This window comes from Leucoraja erinacea, chromosome 3 (genome assembly GCF_028641065.1).
Source record: "Leucoraja erinacea ecotype New England chromosome 3, Leri_hhj_1, whole genome shotgun sequence".
In the NCBI taxonomy this organism is placed as follows: domain Eukaryota; kingdom Metazoa; phylum Chordata; class Chondrichthyes; order Rajiformes; family Rajidae; genus Leucoraja; species Leucoraja erinaceus.
The window spans coordinates 4,226,633-4,244,418 of NC_073379.1; the positions used below are offsets into that span (position 1 = coordinate 4,226,633).

Genomic DNA, 17,786 nt, shown 5'->3' on the forward strand with positions numbered 1-17,786 from the left:
GAGAGAGGGTGAAGGAAGTTTTTTCAGAGGTTGGGTAGAATCTAGAATACATTGCTTGAGGGTGTGTAAAGATAAGTAGTCTCACAGCATTAAAGCATTTGGAGGAGCATGTGAATCGTTTAAGGCATAAAGGCTACAGATCGATGAAGTGCTGTTAATTGTGATTTGTTTAGAAGGGTATTTACTGGTTAACATTGACATTGTGGCCTAAGGGTCTGTTTTTGTGATTTACATCTCTTGATTTGAACACATGTGAGGAACAGTCTTTAAAAAATATTTTGGGTCAATGATTTCTTAAGAACTAACCTTATTTCCAGAACTTTCTATTTAAGATTTCAACCATCTGCTTTTTTGATTTTTCAATGCCTCTGATTTAATTTTTTCTAAATGTCTTGTCTGTTTCAGAGTTAACTTACTAGCATGCATCCAGATACTTCAGCCAGTCTTGTAGTGCAGTTGTTTAATGTAGTGTCAGGCATTGGGAAACATCAAGCAAGTTAGTACTTTAATGTTAAGTCCTATTTGCAAATTATTTCAAAGGACAGAACAATAGGGTTTACCCATGTGTTATCGTAAGATATTTAGTGACTCATTGAATACATGCCGTTGTTGTTCAAGCTTTTTTTTTCTTCAAGGATCATTTACAATGTTTTTAATAGTTGAGTATTTGCTGTAAAATAAGACCAGTTATCACTTCATATATATATATATATATATATATATATATATATATATATATATATATATATGCTTGCTCCCCTACTCCACTGTCTGTTATTCAAGCTTACATGAGTTGTTAGAGGTTATAGACTCAGAATTAAAGGATGTTCCTTTGGGAAGGAGATGAGGAGGAATTTCTTTAGTCTAATATTCTTTGAAGGCCACTGAAGGATGTGAGGCCTTCAAAGGATATTCTAAAGGCAGAAATAGATAGATTATTGATTAGAGGGTTCTCCCGACGACAGAGCACCATCGCCTGGTGAGAATGGCCTGAAACATCGGGCCCTGTAGCGGTGACTGCGGAAGCCTCAATAGGCCCGACTATGGGTGGACATGGGGATGGGGACTGGACTTTGTGCCTTCCCTCATAATGGAAACCATTATGGGGGGATGTTTTTATGTTTTATGTTAAATTTCTTTATAATGTTATGTTGTATTCTTATTAATGTGCTGCAATGGCAACTTGAATTTCACCACACCAATTGGTGTATGTGACAATAAATGAACCTTAGTACTGGTGTCAGGGGTTATGGGGAGAAGGCAGGAGAATGGGGTCAAGCGGGAGAGATAGATCAGCTATGATTGAATGGCAGAGTAGACGATGGGCCGAATAGCCTAATTCTGTTCCTATCACGTGACCTTATGGAAAAAAGTATCAATGTAAGGATTCTGATACTGAAACTCTAGCAGATCCATGTTTTCATTTCTACAACTTTACCCTTTACCATGCCTACTTTTTTCACTTGGGTGCAGCTGCCCAGTGTCCATGGAGGCATTTCAGTAGATTTTCTAGTTAGAATGATATGCGCCTTGAAAGAAAACTTGCATGTGGTACTAATTGAACAGAAAAGCTACTAGAGAGACACAAGGTACTGTTCCGACAAAGTGCTGGACTGCATGTTGCAGCATTAATGCGCAGGTGGCAAAGGGAACAAGTACTTCGAGTGCTGATTGAGGTGCTAGGCAAACTCATTCGCCCAGCTTAGTGTCAAGCTGCTTGGATCTTGGTGTTAAGTTGCTTGTCTATGAAAGATTCCACTTAATTCCTGGTTTATGCCTTGTGGATGGCACAAAGGCTTTGGAGATTTTTTGTGGCTGCTCCTATTACATTTATTGGCCTGGTGATGTTGACGGGAAATGTGATGTTGAATTATCATGGAGTCGTCGGATACAGAAACAGCTCCTTCATCCCCACCGATGCTACCTAAAGCTACGCTGAAGATCAAGTGCCCACGTAACCATTATTTTGGTGAAATCACTGCTCACAACATGGCATAAATGTTATTTTGTACCTGCGAGGCCAATCCTGAATTTATTTTCTAACCGAGCTGCATTGAAACACAAACAGCCTCTTGACCTGAGATGGTAAGACCTGAGTAGCAAACATCATGATCGTCGGATTTCCCAACTTCTGAACATGCAAGGGATTATTTGGCCTCTGAGCTATTGCACCACCCACCTTGGGCCGAGATTGCATTCTGTTAAATGCAGTTATTCTTCTTAATGGTTGTAGGTAGAAATTCTTATCAATAAGGAACTTCCCCCAGTTCTCATTCAGTTTTACAAGAATTTCTTTTGTTGTCCTCAACTGTTCCCAATTGGTCCAGAACAAAGTGGTCCTGGTAGAAAATAATGTGCATGAAGGAACTGCAGATGCTGGTTTAAACCAAAGATAGACACACAAAGCTGGAGTAACTTGGCGGGACAGGCAGCATCTCTGGAGAGAACGAATGGGTGATGTTTTGGGTCGAGACCCTTCTTCAGACCTGGTAGAAAATAACTGTTATTAGTTCAATTATACTTTTTTTTGCATGTTGTGCAATCACTATCCCAACTGTGTCAATGATGGAGAGTAGGCTGGTCATAATAGCTCAACATTCAGCAAAGGCAGGCATTGATGATGAATTTCCCCATTGATGCACTAGCCCCTTTGGACGAATGAGGTCAAGGATGCTTGAAGACTTTGTATTGGGCATAAAACGTGCAGCCTATTGGCAACAGTGAACACCCACCCTCCTACATGCTATCAAGGCCTAGGCACCCTACAGCAGACATCCCAAATTTTGGAAAGATGTCTCCACAAAATTATCCAAAAACACTGGATGGAAGAGAATGGGTTAAAGTTGAAGCTTGAGCAATTAGAAGGAGGGATGTCAAAGGGAGCAAAGATTGGAAAACCAAACTTGTTGAAAGGGGTCCAAATGCTAAAGCTTGTGCACTGAAACTAAGTCATTTTTATTTGTGTACATCTCTGGAAAGGTTTGTGTAAAACCTATGGACATTTATTCTACATTATTTATTTGGATCTCTGGAGTGTATCCTAAACCTCTGGCTTGTGATCACTCAACCATGGCTGACATTCACACCAGCCGTGTGCATTACTGTTGGACTGTGTTCCAGTCATGCTGCCATTCTGGATTATTTTTAAATTGGTTATCTGAAATGGTCATACTAAATAGAAAGTCCATTCTCTTAATTTATCTTTTTTAATTTTTCATATACAATTGCTTTGCATTCCCTTTCCACCTCTTCTTTCTCCCTATAAATCCACTGTACCCCAGCTTCTTGTTAGTTCTTGCACACCGTTCCGTGTTCGCGTGATTGTTATTCCAGTTCCTTAAACAAAAGGCAGACCACTTATTCTCGCTAATTTCTAGCATTAGGTATATGTAGTCATTTAAATCCAGTTGTGTATAAAGAACGGATAGCATTTGAAGGAAGGTATCCTATAATTTGGGCAGAGTTGTGTCAGTGATTTTGTGCTTAAATATTTAAAAAAAACTGCTATGAATTATTGTTGCTTTCCACCCTAGGATCCATCTGTTACACAAGTGACAAGAAATCCACCACCAGCATTGGAGGAATACAATCCTTTCACAGATGGGCGAAAAGTATGAAAACTTCAAATTGTTTTTATGTGTCTCTAAGGTTGATAGCACAACTATTAAACATGATCTTACATGAGAGGAATTAAATTGAAGACAAATTGTTATGTTGCAGAGATCAGATCTAATCATAGAGCTATCCGAGTGTCTAAAGGCTAATCGACTAAAGGCATTGCATATCATGAATTCACTGGGTTCGATATAAATGGCTAGTCGTAATATGTATAAACGATGACACGACTTTGATTGGGGCATTTAAGGATACTTGTCAAATGTTCAATTTTTACCATATGTGTTTCTTTATCAGATTGCTTTTTTCTGTAAAAGACAGATTAAACCCACATTCCTACATAGATCATGATGCTAAGACCACCACTTAACTGCTTGCACATCATCCATATATTTCCATTCCCTGCATATCCATGTGCCTATCCAAAAGCTTAAATGCTACTTTCCTATCTGCTTCCACCACCACCCCTGACGGTGTGTTCCAGGCACCCACCAGGAGGTGTGGTTAATCTGTACAACACACCAACTACAATCCGAGTGTATTAGAGTTGGAGTTAAGATAAAAAGTAATTGCATTCAAATCCTTTGTTTTTTCATTAGTCTAAATTCAGCGGTTGGATCTAATGTAGAAGATCAGTAATTCATGATTGATTTGTTTTCCTCGCCATAAGCTTTGAACTTTTGCCAACTTTAATCCATTTTGGCTCTTGAATGTTGTTACTTACTAAGGTAAATAATGGTGGTGAGCTATCAATATAATTTCCTTTTTGTTAGAGAATGTAATCTCTCAACCATGCCACATTCTACTACAATAGTGTATGTACTACAAAAGCCATAGCATGTGATACACTTAAAAAATAAAAAATAAACCATACACTTGCACTTGTTTCCACTCCATTCCCTTTCCAGTGCTGCAGTATTTTGTTTGTATAATTATTCTGCTTCTACCACTCTTTTAGGGTAATCGATACCATATTGTCAAAAACTGCAAGTTGCTGTGATCTGTATCCAAGCTCTGCCACTGGATACCTTTTTCTCATCACTTAATTTCTAAAACCAAACACTCATTAAATCTCCCCATAATATTTACCACCATAAGGAGAAAACCCTAACCTATTACATTTAAATTTCTTATATTTTTCTGGGAATACTCGCTGAATACATGTTACTTGGTGTGCCTGGAGTTCGGAATCGTACCCCACCTGAGGACTGAAGGTTGAATTTTTTTCCTCATTTAGCATAACCTTTTCAACTGTTTTCTTAACCATCCATTCATTAACTTTCAAACATAAATTATTTAGTCCAGTTTTTAAATAACATCCAAAATCTATCCTGCTTTCAAATGCAAGTATAGATGTACCTGAGAGCATATTTATTCATGTATACTTGAATTACTTAAGTTATTGTTCTTTCGAAATCTATTGTGTTATTTACCTGATCTGCTATCTTTAATTCACACCTGTAGCAATGTGTTTGCTTTCTGAAAAGGCTAAGAAAGCAACTCAAATGTATAAACCACAATTAAAAATAATATAGCATGAATTTCAATCCTCCTAAAGACCAGATGCAATAAAAGCACTTTCAATTGACATTCTCATTAATGTTCAATTCTCATTCATGTTTTTGATAGTGGCTCCAAAATCGATAGAGCTGCTCTGTAATTGCTTCAAGCAGCTGAATAAATTTATCATACTCGTAGAATGAAAAAATAATTCTAGTCAAGTGAATGACTACTTTTGACATTCACCCAACATTTGATCCAAGGACTGATCAAGGAAAACTCTAGTGACTAGAATTGGATCTTGCACAAAGGAAGATGGCTGTGATTGCTGGAGGACTATCCTCTTGGCTGCAGGACATAATTGTAGAATTTCTTCAGAGCATTGTCCTAATACCATCTATCTTCAACTGCTTCATCAATTACATTTCCTCTTAGATGCCAGCAGCAATATATTATAGATGAAAATCTGAAATTGACCAAATCTTGTAAAGGGAGGGAAAAATTAGTAATTCAGTTTGATTTCCTGTAACCAGAACTATAGAAATATCTGTATACAAGGATGTTTGCAAATTCAACTGAACATTGCATTCATTTGCATCATCATAGCCAATCCATGTTCACATTTAGCAAAACCTGGGTGATATTTGGATTTATGTTGACTATTTCTAATAACACCTTGAGCAGCCTGAGATTATCCAGGACAAAGGAGCCAAAGTAAACTTCCCCAACACCTCTCACCACCATCATCACCATTGACATGCTATGACAATGGCCATCTTGCTGAATGCCCAGCATGGAGCTCTAGAAGTTTACTTTGTTCCTTACCTTTGATTAGATCCATGTTGGAAGAAAATTTAACATCAATGCATATTTTAATCCTTCGTGCCTTACTTGACAGTTTTAGTGTTTCAGAGAAAGCTTGAAACTAAATGAAAGCTGTCTTGTGAACACGGAACAGTTCAGCACAAGAACAGGCCCTTCAGCCCGCATTGTCTGTGCTGAACATGATGCCATGACCATCACTTATCTACCTGCACATAATTCATATATCTGCATTTTCTGAATATCCATATACCTATCCAAATGTTTCTTAAAGGCGCTCACTTGCCCTGCCCATCTCCTTTAAACTTTGCCCCTCTCACCTTAGTATTTGATTTTTCTATCCCGGGAAAAAAATTCCGACTGTCTACCCGATGTATGCCTACCATAATTGTATGTACTTTTATTAGGTCTCCCCACAACCTCCAACATTGCAGAGAAAACAATCTCCCTGTAGCTAACACCCCCTAATCCAGACATCATACGGGTTAACCAAAGCCTCCACATCCTTCCTGTAATGGGGCTACCAGAACTGCACACAAAATTCCAAATGCAGCCTAACCAAAGTCTTATAAAGCTGCATCATGACTTCCTGACTCATACCTATTGCCCCAACCTATGACGGCAATCATACCGCATGTCTTCTTTACCTCTCAATCTACTTGTGTTGCCACTTTCAGAGAGTTGTGGACTTTGTCCCCAAGTCCATATTAACATGGTATTTTCTGCCACCGAGTTGTTAAGTGTACTTGGCATAAGTGTTCCGATGCTATTTCATTTTGAGAAATGAACCTTTCGCACCGATACATAGAGGTGAGGAGTAGACGAATAATAGTGATAATAGGACTGGAATGATTCTTGGACAAGGGAAGACAAGTATTAAGCACTATCTTGTGTAAAAGATTAAGAGTTTAAGTACAATTTTTTTTCTGTACCTAACCATAGGTATTAATTAATGTGTAGGTATATCTTTGGGCTCAGGCTCCTGAGATACCAAGGTGACTTTGTCTTCAATCTGTCCCCATTTGCTTTTCTAGGCAGTCCTTAAGACTGTAAGAATCTTCCACACGTTTAGTGTTATCCTTTAATCTTCGGATAAAGGCCACTCAATCAATATCCATAAATAGTCCTTCACAATGTCCACTTGACCCATTGACTCTTGCAGGTAAAATATGTAACTACCACTTAATATTTTGTTCTCACTCCATCCCTGTCAGTGCCTCGGGTAGTTTTCCCATAGTTTACCATTATTTTTCTTACTGAATACTTTGTCTTAATTGGAAAACAGAGAACATGTTGATGACATTTAATAGGTTGCCACTGACCCAATCTCTGTTCAGTGGTTTCTGATTTTGGGTGTCCTGTCCATGCCATTACTTCCTTTGCTCCTTTAATCTCCTGATCATGTGCTGATTTCAACAACCATATAATGTTGTTCTGGCCATATTTTAGTTTCTGTTTGCAAGCTTTCCAAGTAACAAATTGGCATGTTTTTTCATTAGTTGATTACTACATAGCAATCTCACTTTAACAAAGAGCCGTATCTTCAGTTTTGCAGCATTTTCTTAGGTAGTTATAAAATCAAAGATCATTCATGAGCCAACAAGCAACAGTATGACTTCTATTTATGTAACACAAGTCACAAGGTCATAAAGGATAAGAGTAGAATTAGGCCATTCGGCCCATCAAGTCTACTCCGCCATTCAATCACGGCCGGATCTATCCCTCCCTCCTAACCCCTTTCACCTGCCTTCTCCCCATAACTTCTGAAACCTGTACTAATCAAAAATCTATCTCTGCCTTAACTAAATATTCATGGACTTGGCCTCCACAGCCTTCTGTGGCAAAGAATTCTACAGATTCACCACCCTCTGATTAAATAAATGTCTCCTCATCTCCTTCCTAAAATAACGTCTTTTAATTCTGAGGCAATGACCTCTAGTCCTAGCCTCTCCCACTAGTGGAAACATCCTCTCCACATCCACTCTATCCAAGCCTTTCACTATTCTGTACATTTCAATGAAGTCCCCTCTCATTCTTCTATACTCCAACGAGTATAGGGCCAGTGCCGACAAACGCTCATCCTAGGTTAACCTATTAATTCCTGGGATCATTCTTGTAAACTTCCTCTGGACCCTCTTCAGAGCCAGCACATCCTTCCTCAGATCTGGTACTCAAAAAGTGCGCACAATATTCCAAACGCAGCCTCATCAGCGTCTTATAGAGCCTCAGCATTTCTTGCCTGTTTTTGTAATCAAGCCCTTTTGAAATAAATGCTTGTATTGAGTTTGCTTTCTTAAAGATTCTTAAAGATTTCTTTGCTTTCTTAAAGACTCTAACGTCTTTAACTTGTTACAGCACAGAAGGAGGCCATTTCAGTCATTGGCCATTCCCAGCCGAACAATAAGTCTCGTTCCCCCTCAACTCTGCATCTAATTCTTTCCCTCATGCCCATCAACTTTCTTTTAGTTCATTTTGCAACTTAAATTTGAGTTACAGATTGTACATGAATTTGACTTGTTTGTATTTACATGTAGTATTACCTGATTTGATTGGACAACATGCAAAAAAGCTTTTAATGTTACCTCTGTACACGTGACAAAAATAAACCTAAACGATCACAGGAAGCTAATTTGCAGGAACCAGATTAACCTATTATGGTTTGTTTGGGATGTGGGAGGGAACCAGGGCACCTGAAATCCCAAACACATCAATGCAGACCCCATGCATACGTCATCCCAAGTCAGGCTCTAACCTGCAACTGTGAGGCAGCAGCACTACTTGCTGCACCATCATGGTACCCTAGTTCAGTTCTCGCTTGACCTTTATGAGTACACTTATTTACTAATTAAAGACCCGACCTAAAACATCACCTATCTGCATTCTCGCTGAGTTACTCTTAACACATTGAGTCTATTTTGTAAACCAGCATCTGCAGTTCCTTGATTCTACATTCTTCAAATGCCCTGCACCTATGATTATTCTCCAGTGCCCCCTGTACTCCATCAAGATTTGAAGGCCTTCAGATGGCAACGTTATTGATATTTATATCATGACCATGCAACTGGATTTAGCTGCTCATTCTATCAAATTAAATTCTTGTCTGATCAATTATTTTCTTTTACAGGCACCGCCAGGGAATGTTGAAAAGCCTCCAATGCCCAGTACACAGCCAGCTATTATGAAACCTACAGAGGAGCCTCCCACATATGCTCCACATACACAGGCAAGTTGAAAGTCATTAGTGTCTTCAAATTTTCATGGGAATTTGTGGTGAAGTAGAGCTTGAATGCTTTCTCGAGAAAGAATCCTGAGTATGTAGTGCTTTTTGAAGCCGTGGGAGTGGACAATTTTCTTTTGTTTTAGTGTTACCACACCCTACATTTGTTTTGTAAAATATTCAACATGAATTCAGAAGAAATTATATAAACTCTCAGTAATTTCAAATATATGACATTTGATACAAAAGCTGGTATCTTGAGTAATTGATGCATATCTTTTGAGTTCTTTCTATCATTCTGGATGAGGAGAAAATTAAAAAGTAATTTCTGGTCGCTTCAGACACATGTTACAATCTAGCCCCTTTAGGCCATTTCTTTCTTGAACAAAATCTTTATTAGCTGCATCCTAATTTGAACTGTGTCCCATGTACCCACCAGCTCTTTACATGCTTACCTGTATTGGATCGAATTTAAGCCAAAGTTTGATTTTTAACTTTTTAACGTCTTGTGGCCCCTAACTTTAAATATCTATACTCCTTTAATTTATTGCCTTCTGGTCATTCCTACATGGGTGTTTCCATTAATACAGCACTCAGTAGTGAAACTGAAAGACTCTAAAGTTCCAGGTTATTTTCCTGTTTTTTTATGTAATATTCCCATTGTTTCATATCCTGTATTTTAAGTAGTACTAGACTAACTGGGACCCGTTGGACCCCTGTCACACGGGAGGCCTAGTACCCCAATGCAACCCGTTCCCCAACGCAATATTGCACCACTAACCCATAGCCCCCACAGGAGGCGTGGTCCCCCAACTCAACCCGTTCCCGAAGTAAGATTCCAGCACTCCTCTTCCTCTCCCAGCACTGGACTTGAAAAAAAATTCCAATTGCAATACCAATTCGCCCTCCCCCTCCTGTCCTGCCAGGAGCTGGAGTAATGGCCCTGTCCCACGATGCGAGTTCATTCAAGAGCTCTCCCGAGTTAAAAAAAAAAAAATCAAACTCGTGGTAAGCACGGAGAATGAACGTAGCGGGTACATCGGAGCTCGGGCTGTCTCTTAGTGGCTCGTAACGCTAACGGCAGGTACTCGGGAACACTCGCTAACGGCAGGTACTCGGGAAGACTCGCTAACGGCAGGTAAGCTCGGGAAGACTCGCGAAGATTTTTCAACATGTTGAAAAATGTCCATGAGAGCCCCGAGTACCGACGAGTGGCCATTACCATAAATCTCCGAGTTCGAATCAGGACAAACTCGGGAGAACTCTTTGAATGAACTCGTGCAATGGGACAAGGCTTTTAGTGTTGTATGATGTCAACATTGTTGCAAATGTCAGGTGGAGGACTGTGATATCCCATTCAGGTTGGTGGAAGCACAGAGTGTTCCTGTATTGCAACTTTGTACCGAAGTTTGTTGGAAGCTAGCAGGAAGGATTTTAACAGTAAAAACGTTGTTAAAGTTGGCTTTTTTAAACCTTGAAATATGAATAACGTGAAACATAACATTAAAAGATGAAGTAACTTGAGACGAACGACCACGGGAAAAAGCTAAGTAAGATTCTGCAAAAATCTTTTGCGCTATTGTGTACCGTTTTGGCGTAGCTCCTGAGATCATAGACAGGCAGACAAACAAGACAAGACTTTTAATAGTATATAGATAGATCATGGTGTATAGCCAAAATAATGAGATGAAACAAAAATAAATAAATCTGTTTTTACAAGGAAAAATGTCCCTGTGTTTTCATCAAATCATTAGGCTAATCTATACCAGAAAGATTGCATTAATTTTGCAATTAAATAACTATATAAGCCTAATTCTGATTATGCTTATATTTTTTTTATCATTTATCACCCGATAAGATGGTTTTCTGATGCCCCAAATTTTTGCAGCAGAACTTGAGTAGCAGTGTCCATTTGGTCACGTGTTAAATGTGCGAATTAAAAGCAGAGTAAACGTTTTTATGTTGTTCCTTTTTTTATTGTTTATATTTTATGTTTAAGCTTTCCATTGAAATACAATAATGAATAGAACTTAAAATCATGAAATAAAAATCTAGTTTGCTCACCTATTTTAGCAATGTCTATACTGTTGTTTTCGTTGTCGTCGTTCATCCGTCTCCCCATTGAGTAATGTCGTGAATGCTTTTATAGCGCTATAACGGGGTGCTTTTTTGCGTTCGTCGTGATTTAAAAATTAAAATTAAAACTACAAGATTATAATGACCCTGGCGGAAACTTCGGGCCTCGTGGTGGGTTAGCTGCTTACATTTTGTAAGGCAGCTTAGAAATCAGTAAGTGTCCCCATATATTTTATATGCCTTATAAATAATTTTTCTTTTCTCATTTTTTTTTTCCTTCCAATTTTGAAAGTTTTACATTTTGGTCCATTTTGATCACAAATGAGCTCAAAAGAATCATAGGTAGGCCCATTTTTTATACTGTGGTATTTCATTATGATTTAATAACTTTCAAATGAGGCCACCCATGTCACAGGTTGGTTCCCTTATTTACGGAAACACCAATATATTTGTCTACATTGGTGGCCATCCTTTATCTGCTGAATGTTTTTCATTTTCCGTGGTGTGGCAACGCCTAACGGCAGCGGCTCGACTGCAGTCAGTCTTTTTTTTTTACAATGGTCTCGTTAAATGTATGTGTTGATTCTAGTTTTTATTATTTTTTAGTTGTGTATATGTGGGGGGGGGGGGGGGGGGGGGGGGGGGGGGGGGGGGGTGAAACCGTTTGATCTCTTCCCTGTAAGGGGACCTCACTTTTTCCCTGACGGTCTCCGGTGTCATTGGGCCTAACATCGTGGAGCCGGCGGCGGCCTCCAACCTGAGGGCTCCAGTCGCGGAGCCTGTGGACTTGCCATCGCGGAGCTGGACGATTTTGGAACGGGAAGAGCTGTGGTGGCGCGCGGCTGCAACCCGACTTCGCAGCTTCAGAGGCTCCGGCCGCAGGCCCAGTGGACAGGAACATCGAGAGATCGTAGGTCCCTGGTGGGAGACCGCTTTTCGGAGCTCCCGCAACGGCAACTTCTCCCGCTTGAATCGCGGGGTTTCAATGACTAGGAACGGGGCCTAACATCGCCCGGCGCAGCTTAACGGCCGTGAGACTTACCATCGCTGCCGGGGGCTATAGCATCGGGAGCCCCAGCCTCGACGTTGCAGTTGGATAGCTGGGCCCCGGGAGAAGAACAAAGGGAAGAGATGAGACTTTTGCCTTCCATCACAGTGAGGAGGTGTTGGAGATTCACTGTGTTGGATATATGTATAAATTGTGTTTAGTGTGGGTCTTGGGTTTTTTTTGTAATATCATGACTGTAGAAATGCAATTTTGTTCAAACCAAGCTGTTTGAATGACAATAAAAGGCATTCTATTATATTCCTATCTATTTTTTTTTCCAAGCCCACCTGCTTCTCTTTCCCTCTTAAAATGTTCCTCATTGTAGAGGTATTTTCGGAGTATTGTTGCTGTACCTGCAATAGGCTTCTCCTTATATTATCCCTTTTTGATACATAAATCAGATAGTTATATCTTTTCACAAAACGGTCACAAAATTTAAGTGCAACCTATTAAACTGTTGAATGGTTATTAATCTTACTGTCATTTTTACTTTATAAAACTGGCAAAGTGAGCTTGCATGTTCTTTTATTTAGGAAACCGCTGCAGCCCAGGCGGAATTGTTGAGACGCCAGGAAGAACTAGAGCTAAAAGCAGCAGAACTTGATCGGCGGGAACGGGAGATGAAAAATCTCAGCTATGATCGTATGTTGTCACATTTTCCATTGCATTTAGGAATGAGTTGTTTTGCCTTGCTTGATTTGACTTTGTTAGCTGCATAAAGTCATGAGGCGAGTGGACAGAGCCTTTTCCCCAGAACAAGGGAATCAGGAACCAAAGGACTTGGGTTTATGGTGAGAGGGGAAAGATTTAATAGGAACCTTAGGGTCAACATTTTCACTGGGAGAGTGGTGGGTATATGCAACGAACTGCCATAGGAGTTAGTTGAGTCAGCAACACAAAAGACAGGTACAGGTACATGGGTAGGGAAGATTTAGAGGGATATATGGGCCAAACGCGGCTAGGTGCGATTAATGTAGATGAGGCATCTTGGTCAGCATGGGCAAATTGGGCCGACTAATCTACTTCCATGCTGTTATGACTCTAACATAGTTAACAAATTAGGGTGGGAGTTATCAAATCTTGCAATATTTGTTTTTGGATTGTTAGTTTTGAAGCATTGTTTATATTAGCTGCAATTTAATTTCATTCTCTTCTGTGCTAAAGCAACAAACGTTCCCTTTTATCACAGTTAAAATGAATTTAAATATCCATGAAAGGAAGAAGCACAATTAATATAATAATTAACATTTAGTTTTAGTGGGTTTTCTCTGTCCAATTATTGTCCAATTATGAATCTAAGACGGCATCCCAAGAATCATAATTGTACCTACAAAATATCTGAATGATCTCAGGTTTAACGCCAAAGCAATCATATTCATAAAGGTGGCCAAAACAGTGCTTGCAGATTTAGTAAATTGTAGGATATTGCTGGCTTTAGTAAATCTTAATTTATTTTGAGACGGTTAAGTTTTGCCATATAAATGAATATAGAATGATCCCCACTGGGCAAATAGATGACTTTTGCTTTCTGTGATTCCATTATTATTTTTCCCTCTATGGAAAATGTTAATTGCGGAGCAAGATGGAAGTGGTTGTGTTTTATTTTTCCTGATTTCAGTTGGTCTACAGAAGTAGACATAAGAAGTAATTGCTCTCTTTTCAGCTCGGAAGAACAATTGGCCTCCACTTCCTGAACGATGTCCTGTGGGGCCATGTTTCTATCAAGACCTCTCGGTAGATATCCCTGTTGAATTTCAAAAGACAGTCAAGATGCTCTACTACTTATGGATGTGTATGTAATTTCTGCAGTCTACTTCATTAGTGTTTAATATTTATAATATCACAGTTTGCAGTGTTTAAAATACTTTATATTTTCATGAAGTGCTCTGAATTAACTGCATGGCTCATTGTTATCAGTGTGGTACGTTCTCAGTAAATTTACTGTGATTATAATCTACTGAATATTTACAACTTTAAAGCATTTGCAGATCAACTGTAAAACACTCTCAAAATTGCACGATAACAGCCGAATAATGAAAATCTACTATTTATTTATATATTAGTATTTAAATAACTGTTAGAAAGATAAAGTTGATTTTTTTCTCTTTTCAACCAATCTCCCCTTATTACTCTGCAATATCTCTAAAAATGTCAATAAAATCATGACGGGGTTAGCTTCAAATATGCCTTCTAATTGGATCTTGTCAGTTGTCAGGCATCAAGATAATTAAATTGAAGAGGAATATTAAATAGACTCTGTGCTATTCATTAGGAATTGTTGGTGAACATGCAGAATAAAATCAGATGAATGCCATTTGACCCCCCAGGCCTCCTCTGCCATTCAATAAGATCATGACTTACCTGATTTTTAAATCACATTTCAGAATACTTGTAATTTTCACCCCCTGGCTAATTGAGTATCCACTTTTCCTCTAAAAATAGTCACAGACTCTGTTTCCACCTCCCTATGTCTTCAAAGGATTTCCCATATTTTAAAGAGTGATCCCTTTCTTTTACATTTTCCCACAAGTTGAAAAATCCTCTCCGCTTACACCTTGTTTATACTTCTTGGGATCTTGACTGCTTCCAAGTCACTGTTAACCTTTCTAAATCTAATCTAGTCGCCCCACTCTTTCCTCATAATAGGAGGCTTGTAAGATATGAGCCTAGTAAAGCACCTCAGAACTGCTACCAGTGTGTTGAGAAACAAAACAAAGTAGCGTGCCTTAACGCATATCAACTCTAGCCCTCCAGACAGCCTTGATTCATTGCAATTCATCTGCCGCCCTTTAGGTCAGTGGCAGACACCATCTCCATGGGCCTACACTTAACTTTAGAACATCAAAATGACAAAGACATCTACGTCGGACTTCTATTTATCGACTATAGCTCTGCATTAAACACGATAATCCTATCCAAACTCATCTCCAAACTCCTGGATTAAGGAATTGGCAAAGATTCAAGATTCCAGAGTTTATTGTCATGTGTCCCAGATAGGACAATGACATTCTAGCTTTGCTTCAGCACAACAGAATATAGTAGGCATGAATACAGAACAGATCAGTGTGTCCATATACCATTATATAAATATATACACACACGGAAAATAAACAGATAAGTGCAAATAAACAGATAATGGTCTATTGATGTTCAGAGTTTTGTTTGAGTTGAGTTTAATAGCCTGATGGCTGTGGGGAAGCAGCTATTTCTGAACCTGGACGTTGCAGCTGTACCTTCTACCTGAAGGTAGTGGGGAGATGAGTGTGTGGCCAGGATGGAGTGGGTCCTTGATGATGCTGCCAGCCTTTTTGAGGCAGCGACTGCGGTAGATCCCCTCAATGGTTTTGTAGTCTTTTCCGCTCCTGGGCGCTCAAGTTGCCGAACCAATAATTGATGCCCTTTTAAAGCAGGTGGAAACCTCAGACCTCAGAAATGAGAGGTTGAAAATGTCCGTAAAAACTCCAGCCAGTTGGTCCACATAGGTTTTTAGAACACGATCGGGTATACCATCAGGTCCAGGCGCTTTTCGAGGGTTAACCCCTCTGAAGGATTTTCTGATGTCGACCTCTGTGACTGACTGAAATACCATCACAGCGAATGGGGGCTCGAGAAGGCACATCAGTGTTCTCCCTATCAAAGCGTGCGTAAAACGCATTGAGCTCGTCAGGGAGTGATGTTTCGCTGACATTCGAGCTACCTCCTGATTTCGCCTTGTAGGAGGTGATTGTATTCAGGCCCTGCCACAGCTGCTGAACATCTGTCTTGTCCTCCAGCTTGGAGCAGAAGTCCCTTTTGGCCTTTTTGATGGCCTTACCAAGGTCGTATCTGGACTTCTTGTAGACCACTGTATCATCAGACATGAATGCCCGGTGTCTGGTCTTCAGAAGAGTGCGGATCTCAAAGTTCATCCAAGGCTTTTGATTGGGAAACATTCAGAAGGTTTTTCAGTCCTCCACACTCTTCTTTATGAAGTCTGTAACGACTGTGGCGTATTCGTTCAAGTCCGTTGCCGAATCCCTGAACATTGCCCAGTCTACAGACTACAAACAGTCCTGGAATTGTTCCTTTGAACAAACTACTAGGGCAGGTATTTCTAGCCACAAGTTGGGTGCTGAGTCTGCGTTCCTGGTGCTCCAGTGGAGATGGTTGAATACTCCAAGTTTTTTGGTGTAAACATCATCAACAATTTGGTCTGGTCCAACCACACTGACACTAATGCAAAGAAACCACACCAACGCCTCATGCTCTTCAGAAATTTATGGAAATATGCCATGTCTCCAATTAGCCTTACCAATTTCTACAGATGCACCACGGAAAGCATCCGGATGCATCCAACTAGTTTGGCAAGTTAATAACGCGGCCCAGTCTATTACACAAAAGAGCCTTCCCTTCTCCACCTATATTTCTCTCCTCTCTTGTCGGGCAGAAGATTAAAAACATTTAAAGTATATACCACCATATTCAAGGACAGCGTCCTCTTATCAACTTTTGGACGGACCCCTCGTATTCTAAGAATTAATTCCCAATCTTTCCATTGAATGATTTCAATTGATGTAGAGGCTGCATTTGTGCTAGATTTCTTGATTACTTGCTGTACCTGTGAGCCAGTATTTTGTATATCAAGTGCTAGGACATCCAGACCCCCACGATCTGCGTTCTGTACTCTCCCAGCATTTAGATAATATGCTGATCTTTCATTTTTCTTGCCAAAGTGTACATTTTCATATTTTCTTATTTAACTCCATTTGCCAGATCTTGGCACGTTGACCTTTGAATAATGCTTTTAACTTTGCATTGGATACCATGGAATTTTGGTAAAAGTTGCATGCTGAAGTGCAAGCAATTTGGTTTTGTTAACATCATATGATAAATATGAGGTCTTTTAATCTTTGCAATCAGAAATCACACCAAAGTTTAATTTCTATTATAGTAACATTATTTTATGTACTTTTTAAACAGTTCTGTTTTAAGTCATTTTTCTTTTCATCCTGCAGTTCATTCTGTAACTCTTCTGGTAAATATTTTTGGTTGCCTTGCCTGGTTCTGTGTTGATAGCTATCGAGGCGTGGACTTTGGCCTGTCCATTCTCTGGTTCTTGCTTTTTACCCCCTGTTCGTTTGTTTGTTGGTACAGACCACTCTACAAGGCTTTCAGGTTAGTGAATTTACGTTTTTAACATTGCTGCATTTATACTATGAAATTGACAGGTGCTTATCCATAGCAATTTAAAGGGCCCAATGTCGAACTCTATTCATTGTTTGCAAGAGAGCCCAGCACCGCGCAAATATATTTTCTGGAGATTTTTTTTTCTCTCCAGTAAGTCTTCTGAAATAATGCTAATCTGATTATTTTCTTCAAATACTGTTTAAAGCACATGACATTCAAATATTTCATAAATCATGTAAATTCAGTTGATTGTACTTTTTTTTACAAGCTCGTGTTATTTCCTGATTTACACACCATCTTCCAGCATGGCTACTGTTGGGGGGGGGGGGGGGGGGGGGTGGG

At 39.5% G+C, this 17,786-nt stretch overlaps 1 protein-coding gene across 1 annotated transcript in view; it reads left to right on the forward strand.

Moving 5' to 3' along the window:
- The window catches only part of scamp1 (secretory carrier membrane protein 1), a 52,446-nt gene that overhangs the window by 20,948 nt on the left and 13,712 nt on the right, over nt 1-17,786 (forward strand). The window contains exons 2-6 of the mRNA XM_055631568.1: nt 3,534-3,611; nt 9,062-9,160; nt 12,812-12,920; nt 13,942-14,070; nt 17,273-17,432. Of these exons, the coding sequence (XP_055487543.1) occupies nt 3,534-3,611; nt 9,062-9,160; nt 12,812-12,920; nt 13,942-14,070; nt 17,273-17,432 (575 nt within the window). The remainder of the gene's footprint in view (nt 1-3,533; nt 3,612-9,061; nt 9,161-12,811; nt 12,921-13,941; nt 14,071-17,272; nt 17,433-17,786) is intronic.